Source organism: Dendropsophus ebraccatus, chromosome 12, assembly GCF_027789765.1.
Source record: "Dendropsophus ebraccatus isolate aDenEbr1 chromosome 12, aDenEbr1.pat, whole genome shotgun sequence".
In the NCBI taxonomy this organism is placed as follows: domain Eukaryota; kingdom Metazoa; phylum Chordata; class Amphibia; order Anura; family Hylidae; genus Dendropsophus; species Dendropsophus ebraccatus.
This window is the reverse complement of record NC_091465.1, coordinates 87533250-87542487: the sequence shown is the minus strand read 5'-3', so window position 1 is coordinate 87542487 and position 9238 is coordinate 87533250. Positions and strand designations below refer to the sequence as shown.

Here is a 9238-nt window from a genome sequence, read left to right as displayed (position 1 = left end):
CGCTGAGCAATTTAGAAAGAGATTACACAAAACAACAGGAGGACCTACCTGCCGCACATAACAATGCAGTCCAACGCCGCTGCCCCCCCCCCCCTGCAAAATACAGAACAAACAACTCCGGAGAGATGGAACAAACTTGTGTCACATCCTGATGTTATCCAACCTGTGGCGGGCCAGCTGTCACACAACTACCACTCCCATCATGTGGCACAGATTTGGGGACATCAGATGTCTGAGATGTGGGGAATGGACGGAGCCTCGGTGGTAAATCACCGAGGAGGAGCGCACAAAACCCGGCCGTGATCAATAAACCATCGCTGTAGAAAATTGTTAATAGCCGAGGAGATCGGAGCTTGTTTTATTTAACAGCTTTTATCTTGTAAATCATCACCCCGAGCCGGCTCCATGGGGATAGGATGGTAAAGGCTTGGTGGCACAGCGGTGAACCCTGGATGAAGACCACTGCCAGAACGCCATACGTGAATGCCACATATACAATGTGACTTGTCCAGAGAACTTCGCTGGGTCCACACTGCCTTTTTGCAATACGTTTTTTTCCATCAGTCGGATAAAAAATGGATGAAATATCAATGAAAAATGGGTTAAAAAATGGATGAAATATTGATGAAAAACAGGTGCATTCTTGCATTTGTGATCTGTTTTTTCATTAACTTCCATTATAAAAAAAAAACATAAAATGTGCTCAACCACGATTTAGTGTACGCTAAAAAATGTCGACGGAAAAACAGATCAAGATGGATGCACACAAATGGCAAAATGCGGTGTGAGCCCGTTACTGGGGCGGCAGTCAGTACAGGATTGTCAGCCTTGCGGGCGGCAGATGTGGCGGTTTATTGGCGCTGATGATATATACATCATTTGTACACATAGAAATCTGTATATTTACACCGGCATATGTACAACAGCAAAGAGCAGCCGCACAATCCCATCTGCAGACACCGCCATAATAGCGTCTCTGTACCGCGCCGGGCCTCCCGCTGGGTCACATGCTGCTGCCGCTGCACATCTAGCCTTTTCTCTACCAGCCTGCCCGCACCACGGATAGATTCCCTATTCACAGACAGCAACAATGTAACAGACTTTTCCCTGATCTGGCTCCTTCCATTGTAAGGCACTTCGGCTGGCCGCGCACCCCCCCATAACCCCAACGTTGGCTTCATTTTCTAGTTTACTTACATGTAACTCTGTGCAACCCTGCAAAGTTTATCTAGTGCTAATCACATCCAGAGCCGCGCTCATAATTCTGCTAGCTGGTAAATACTATGGTTCTGCACCAGCTCTATATCCAGACACTAAAGCTGCAGGGGGTGGCAGCCACTACAAATAACCCCGCACAACCCTTCCCTAACCTACAGGAGGGATGGCCAATATGGCGCTGGGTGCAGGGGTCGGTGTCTCCTATGACGTTGGGTGGATACATCCATCATACATGAGGCGGATAGGTGCCGGTCCTCTGACCCTACATTCTTTTATGTTTTTTAGGCTTTGTGAGCAGCCAGCATTAGATACATTCAGCTAGGAGTGTATCTGATCCCTGGTTCAGGGTATATAATAATTACAATACTGTATATATATATTCAATAAATATCAGTTTCAGCGTAATCTATGAACCGAAACCTTGGATCTCCCCCATCTACAGGTCATCACCATGGTTGGAGGACTGATGCCGTGGTCACCCCGCCTGTCATTGCCCTCGTTCTCACCAGGGGGAGGGGAGATCCTGCGGAGGAGACTGTAAACATTACCAAGTACCTAACCCCATGTAACAGCATAGAGGGGGTCCCCACCTGTCCCCCCACCGCTATAGGATGAGCGGCAGTTGCCACATGAGCAGAGAGCTGTCCGTGTCGCCACTCCCATGGGAGCTGCTGTGGGAAGGATTAAAGTTCCGATAACCGGGTCCTCCGGATATAATGACCACAGAGGTGATCTCCTTGCGGTGAGCATCCCTGGCACACGGTCGGCTTCTGAACCACACGTCAGGGTCGTCGGTCATCTCGTATATAGAGCCGTCCTCTTCTGTGGTCTCCAGAGAGGTGGTGTCTGATCTGGAACCTTCCCTGGCAGAGAGGTGGTGTCCGGGGAGGTGGGAGGTGCCACGCAGCCGGTACTGAAGGAGGATCCCTTTCAATCGTGATGGAGGGAGGTGGTCGGAGGAGGGCTCCTGGGAGTGACCGTCTACAGCGTCTTTGGCTTCGGCCGCCCCCTCGCTCTCCCGTACGTCCTCTGATGATCCCTGCTCTGTCCTGAGGGCTTCAGGGGCCATCGTGCTGCAGGCCACAGTGAGGAACTGCACCGGACCGCAATGGCCATTCAGAGAGACCATCCCTTTCCCTGGTGGAAAAGTCCAACACAAAGAAGAAGGTGAATGCAGAGAATTGTGGGGGGTCAGAGGGCATTGTGGGTTATATAAGGGGGGTCAGAAGGCAGGGCATTGTGGGTGATGGGGGTCATACAGCAGTGCATTGTGGGTGATGGGGGTCATACAGCAGTGCATTGTGGGTCATACAGCAGTGCATTGTGGGTCATGGGTCATACAGCAGTGCACTGTGGGTGATGGGGGTCATACGGCAGTGCACTGTGGGTGATGGGGGTCATACAGCAGTGCATTGTGGGTCATGGGTCATACAGCAGTGCACTGGGTGATGGGGGTCATAAGGCAGTGCACTGTGGGTGATGGGGGTCATGCAGCAGTGCATTGTGGGTGATGGGGTCGTACAGCAGTGAATTGTTGGTGATCTTTACGGCAGGCATACAGTGAGGTAGCCCACCAATGCTTCTTACCTGTGATTTTAGGGATTCCCTCCAGCTTCGGCACAGGTAAGGTGATGAGGATGCCCAGGTGGGTGCCCACCCACAGTAAGCCCTGGCATATCAGCAGGCTGGTGACGCGTGGATTCTTCTGCCCTGTAGGGAGAGGGTCACATGATCCTTGTTACTTTCCTGTTGGGTTATTATGGAGATCTCTCAGACACCAAAGACCCCACAGTAACATGTTGGGCGTCAGTCTGGATTAAGCTCACTTATCACCTGGGGGCAGGAATAGGCACTGCAGCCAATCTGTCCCATCTATTGTTAGTGGAGCCCCCCGCAGCCCACCCCCGGACACACATCACAGGAGCCGCTCATCCCAGCCCTGACATCTCCGCTCATTATCTCTCCTCTTACATGGACGCCAAACATCTGCTTCCTGCAGTGTGGTAACATCCCGGGGGCCCCAACCAACATCGGGGGGCCACGTCATACAGGATCATTAACCTCACCAGCTCCATACTGACCGAGGAGTCTCTGCATGATACAGCCGCCATCTAATGTCTACCAGCTCCATACTGACCGAGGAGTCTCTGCATGATACAGCCGCCATCTAATGTGTACCAGCTCCATACTGACCGAGGAGTCTCTGAGCAGCCACCATCTAATGTCTACCAGCTCCATACTGACTGAGGAGTCTCTGTATGATACAGCCGCCATCTAATGTCTACCAGCTCCATACTGACCGAGGAGTCTCTGCATGATACAGCCACCATCTAATGTCTACCAGCTCCATACTGACCGAGGAGTCTCTGAGCAGCCACCATCTAATGTGTACTAGCTCCATACTGACCGAGGAGTCTCTGTATGATACAGGCGCCATCTAATGTCTACCAGCTCCATACTGACCAAGGAGTCTCTGAGCAGCCACCATCTAATGTGTACCAGCTCCATACTGACCAAGGAGTCTCTGAGCATGATACAGCCGCCATCTAATGTCTACCAGCTCCATACTGACTGAGGAGTCTCTGCATGATACAGCCGCCATCTAATGTCTACCAGCTCCATCCTGACCGAGGAGTCTCTGAGCAGCCACCATCTAATGTCTACCAGCTCCATACTGACCGAGGAGTCTCTGAGCAGCCACCATCTAATGTCTACCAGCTCCATACTGACCGAGGAGTCTCTGCATGATACAGCCGCTATCTAATGTCTACCAGCTCCATACTGACTGAGGAGTCTCTGCATGATACAGCCGCCATCTAATGTCTACCAGCTCCATACTGACCGAGGAGTCTCTGAGCAGCCACCATCTAATGTGTACCAGCTCCATACTGACCAAGGAGTCTCTGAGCATGATACAGCCGCCATCTAATGTCTACCAGCTCCATACTGACCGAGGAGTCTCTGCATGATACAGCCGCTATCTAATGTCTACCAGCTCCATACTGACTGAGGAGTCTCTGCATGATACAGCCGCCATCTAATGTCTACCAGCTCCATCCTGACCGAGGAGTCTCTGAGCAGCCACCATCTAATGTCTACCAGCTCCATACTGACCGAGGAGTCTCTGCATGATACAACCGCCATCTAATGTGTACCAGCTCCATACTGACCGAGGAGTCTCTGCATGATACAACCGCCATCTAATGTGTACCAGCTCCATACTGACTGAGGAGTCTCTGCATGATACAGCCGCCATCTAATGTCTACCAGCTCCATCCTGACCGAGGAGTCTCTGAGCAGCCACCATCTAATGTCTACCAGCTCCATACTGACCGAGGAGTCTCTGCATGATACAGCCGCCATCTAATGTCTACCAGCTCCATACTGACTGAGGAGTCTCTGAGCAGCCGCCATCTAATGTGTACCAGCTCCATACTGACCAAGGAGTCTCTGAGCATGATACAACCGCGATCTAATGTCTACCAGCTCCATACTGACTGAGGAGTCTCTGCATGATACAACCGCCATCTAATGTGTACCAGCTCCATACTGACCGAGGAGTCTCTGCATGATACAACCGCCATCTAATGTGTACCAGCTCCATACTGACCGAGGAGTCTCTGAGCAGCCGCCATCTAATGTCTACCAGCTCCATACTGACCGAGGAGTCTCTGCATGATACAACCGCTATCTAATGTGTACCAGCTCCATACTGACCGAGGAGTCTCTGCATGATACAGCCGCCATCTAATGTCTACCAGCTCCATACTGACCGAGGAGTCTCTGAGCAGCCGCCATCTAATGTCTACCAGCTCCATACTGACCGAGGAGTCTCTGCATGATACAGCCGCCATCTAATGTCTACCAGCTCCATACTGACCGAGGAGTCTCTGAGCAGCCACCATCTAATGTCTACCAGCTCCATACTGACCGAGGAGTCTCTGCATGATACAACCGCCATCTAATGTCTACCAGCTCCATCCTGACCGAGGAGTCTCTGCATGATACAACCGCCATCTAATGTCTACCAGCTCCATACTGACCGAGGAATCTCTGAGCATGATACAACCGCCATCTAATGTCTACCAGCTCCATACTGACCGAGGAATCTCTGAGCATGATACAACCGCCATCTAATGTCTACCAGCTCCATACTGACTGAGGAGTCTCTGAGCAGCCGCCATCTAATGTCTACCAGCTCCATACTGAAGGCATTTGGAGGATACTACATGAAATACATGTATCCTGGGGGCCCGAAGAGCATTACCTGGCAGCAGCAGCGTCCGGGTGGAGATATTAATTTCTTGCAGTAGTTCCAGAGTCTCTGTGTGGAAGAGCCGTAAAGAGGAGCCCTCGGAGAACGCCATCCACACCCCGCCACCAGCTCGGATCATGTGGGTCACGCTCACCCCCTCGTCCTGTATGGCCTCAAAACTCTGGAACAGACAGAACAGAGAGCATGAACCACAGGATTCTGGGAAGAAAACTTATGACAGCAACGGCAATGATGAGGAGCAGAGTTATATATATATATATATATATATATATATATACACGCACATCATGTATAGTATAGGAGCCCCCCGAGATCACACTGCTAAGCAGAGGAGCCCCCAATCCACACAGTATAAGCCCCCTCCCCTCCTGTACTGTTCCTCCTCATCATCTCTATGCTCTTCATGCAGGGGCCCCTGGGGTGCAGACACGCGTGCGCCACCTAATTCATTCCCCCCAACATCTTGCGGATAATCAATACTTATAATTAAATCCTGGTTACAATTGTTCCTGCAGTAAAGTGTGACCGTGTCATTACAGCGAGATGCAACGACCACAGTCAATGGAGCAGAGCGCCATTCCTGGTGCGGTTACTAAGCATGACGCCAACGTACAACCAATTTCCCAAAAGAGGATGGAGGGGGCGGGGGGCACGGCCGGCTGACTCTATTCTGCTCAATGCAAATAAAATCCAGAGCACACAGTGGAGACGTGGAACTCTTAAAGGGGTAGCTTAAGAATATCAGTCCAGGACCCAACTATGGAGAGTCAGCAAGGGAGTAAGGTTACTATATGTACTACTGTACAACTACAAGTCCCAGCATACAGCTGCCAGGGCTGGAAGCTTAGACCACTGGGGGCTCGCTCTGGGTGCTGGCTGTAGGGGCTGGGGTCTCACTCTGGGTGCTGACTGTAGGGGCTGGGGTCTTGCTCTGGGTGCTGGCTGTAGGCGGCTGGGGTCTCGCTCTGGGTTTCCCCCTCTATGTGACTGTAGGGGGGCTGGGGTCTCGCTCTGGGTGCTGGCTGTAGGGGCTGGCGTCTTGCTCTGGGTGCTGGCTGTAAGGGCTGGGGTCTTGCTCTGGGTGCTGGCTGTAGGAGGCTGGGATCTTGCTCTGGGTGCTGGCTGTAAGGGCTGGGGTCTTGCTCTGGGTGCTGGCTGTAGGAGGCTGGGATCTTGCTCTGGGTGCTGGCTGTAGGAGGCTGGGGTCTTGCTCTGGGTGCTGACTGCAGGGGGGCAGGGGTCTCGCTCTGGGTGCTGACTGTAGGGGCTGGGGTCTTGCTCTGGGTGCTGGCTGTAGGAGGCTGGGGTCTCGCTCTGGGTGCTGGCTGTAAGGGCTGGGGTCTTGCTCTGGGTGCTGGCTGTAGGGGGCTGGGGTCTCGCTCTGGGTGCTGGCTGTAGGCGGCTGGGGTCTTGCTCTGGGTTTCCCCCTCTATGTGACTGTAGGGGCTGGGGTCTTGCTCTGGGTGCTGACTGTAGGGGCTGGGGTCTTGCTCTGGGTGCTGACTGTAGGGGCTCGGGTCTTGCTCTGGGTGCTGACTGCAGGGGGGCTGGGGTCTTGCTCTGGGTGCTGACTGCAGGGGGGCAGGGGTCTCGCTCTGGATGCTGTCTGTAGGGGCTGGGGTCTTGCTCTGGGTGCTGGCTATAGGAGGCTGGGGTCTTGCTCTGGGTGCTGGCTGTAGGAGGCTGGGGTCTTGCTCTGGGTGCTGACTGCAGGGGGGCAGGGGTCTCGCTCTGGGTGCTGACTGTAGGGGCTGGGGTCTTGCTCTGGGTGCTGACTGCAGGGGGGCAGGGGTCTCGCTCTGGATGCTGTCTGTAGGGGCTGGGGTCTTGCTCTAGGTGCTGGCTATAGGAGGCTGGGGTCTTGCTCTGGGTGCTGGCTGTAGGAGGCTGGGGTCTTGCTCTGGGTGCTGTCTGTTGGGGCTGGGGTCTCGCTCTGGGTGCTGACTGTAGGGGCTGGGGTCTTGCTCTGGGTGCTGGCTGTAGGGGCTGGGGTCTTGCTCTGGGTGCTGACTGCAGGGGGGCAGGGGTCTCGCTCTGGGTGCTGACTGTAGGGGCTAGGGTCTTGCTCTGGGTGCTGTCTGTTGGGGCTGGGGTCTCGCTCTGGGTGCGGACTGTAGGGGCTCGGGTCTTGCTCTGGGTGCTGGCTGTAGGAGGCTAGGGTCTTGCTCTGGGTGCTGACTGCAGGGGGGCAAGGGTCTCGCTCTGGATGCTGTCTGTAGGGGCTGGGGTCTTGCTCTGGGTGCTGGCTGTAGTAGGCTGGGGTCTTGCTCTGGGTGCTGACTGAAGGGGGCTGGGGTCTTGCTCTGGGTGCTGACTGAAGGGGGGCTGGGGTCTCACTCTGGGTGCTGACTGTAGGGGCTGGGGTCTTGCTCTGGGTGCTGTCTGTAGGAGGCTGGGGTCTCGCTCTGGGTGCTGACTGTAGGGGCTGGGGTCTCGCTCTGGGTTTCCCCCTCTATGTGACTGTAGGGGCTGGGGTCTTGCTCTGGGTGCTGGCTGTAGGGGCTGGGGTCTTGCTCTGGGTGCTGGCTGTAGGGGCTGGGGTCTTGCTCTGGGTGCTGGCTGTAGGCGGCTGGGGTCTTGCTCTGGGTTTCCCCCTCTATGTGACTGTAGGGGGCTGAGGTTTTGCTCTGGGTGCTGACTGCAGGGGGGCTGGGGTCTCGCTCTGGATGCTGTCTGTAGGGGCTGGGGTCTTGCTCTGGGTGCTGACTGTAGGGGCTGGGGTCTTGCTCTGGGTGCTGACTGTAGGGGCTGGGGTCTTGCTCTGGGTGCTGACTGCAGGGGGGCAGGGGTCTCGCTCTGGATGCTGTCTGTAGGGGCTGGGGTCTCGCTCTGGGTGCTGGCTATAGGAGGCTGGGGTCTTGCTCTGGGTGCTGACTGCAGGGGGGCAGGGGTCTCGCTCTGGATGCTGTCTGTAGGGGCTGGGGTCTTGCTCTGGGTGCTGTCTGTTGGGGCTGGGGTCTCGCTCTGGGTGCTGACTGTAGGGGCTCGGGTCTTGCTCTGGGTGCTGGCTGTAGGGGCTGGGGTCTTGCTCTGGGTGCTGACTGCAGGGGGGCAAGGGTCTCGCTCTGGATGCTGTCTGTAGGGGCTGGGGTCTTGCTCTGGGTGCTGTCTGTAGGGGCTGGGGTCTTGTTCTGGGTGCTGTCTGTTGGGGCTGGGGTCTCGCTCTGGATGCTGTCTGTAGGGGCTGGGGTCTTGCTCTGGGTGCTGTCTGTAGGGGCTGGGGTCTCGCTCTGGATGCTGTCTGTAGGGGGCTGGGGTCTAGCTCTGGGTTGCCCCCTCTATTCCTTCGCTGTTTGCTGTGACGCTCAGCCTCGCTATGTGCACACCCCTAAGCGCCATTTATTACAGGTTGGCGACCATTTCCCTATCTGCTGTTCCTGCCATGCGGTGCTCTCGGCGGTCAGCGCTCGTGTGTGTGTGTGCGCGCGCCTCAATAACGCAGCAATGTATTATTTATCAGGAGGTTGGAGCCTTAATAGATGCAAACTCAGTATAGGGGCGCGGTAAATAATAGAGCGGCCGCTGGGGAGGGGGCGACATTAACCCTTCACCTGGCGGAGGAAACAGGGGGTACCTGCACTTTGAGGGGATCCGTCTCCAACACAGTCACCCGGTTCCTGCAGCTCGCCCACAAACAGTCATCCAGGGCCAGCAGGGCGCGCACCGGACTGGTACCGACCCGCACCGTGGAGGGGTTCTCAGGGTCCCAGAGCCCACCTGATGGGAGAGAGTGACATCAGAGGA

The 9238-nt window shown here is 55.1% G+C and overlaps 1 protein-coding gene across 11 annotated transcripts in view; it reads right to left on the bottom strand.

The window, feature by feature from the left end:
* Nucleotides 1-323: 323 nt before the first annotated feature.
* ARHGEF10L (Rho guanine nucleotide exchange factor 10 like) overlaps nt 324-9238 on the bottom strand; it is a 91182-nt gene continuing 82267 nt past the window's right edge. For 10 of the 11 annotated variants that reach the window (XM_069948610.1, XM_069948616.1, XM_069948614.1 and 7 more), the window contains 4 exons: nt 9069-9211; nt 5486-5654; nt 2806-2928; nt 324-2355 (listed from right to left, as the gene is read on the bottom strand). In XM_069948610.1, coding sequence (XP_069804711.1) covers nt 1823-2355; nt 2806-2928; nt 5486-5654; nt 9069-9211 — 968 coding nt within the window. In that variant the 3' untranslated portion in view covers nt 324-1822. Of the gene's footprint in view, nt 2356-2805; nt 2929-5485; nt 5655-9068; nt 9212-9238 lie in introns of those variants that run through there. The other variant, XM_069948620.1, reaches the window with a different exon arrangement.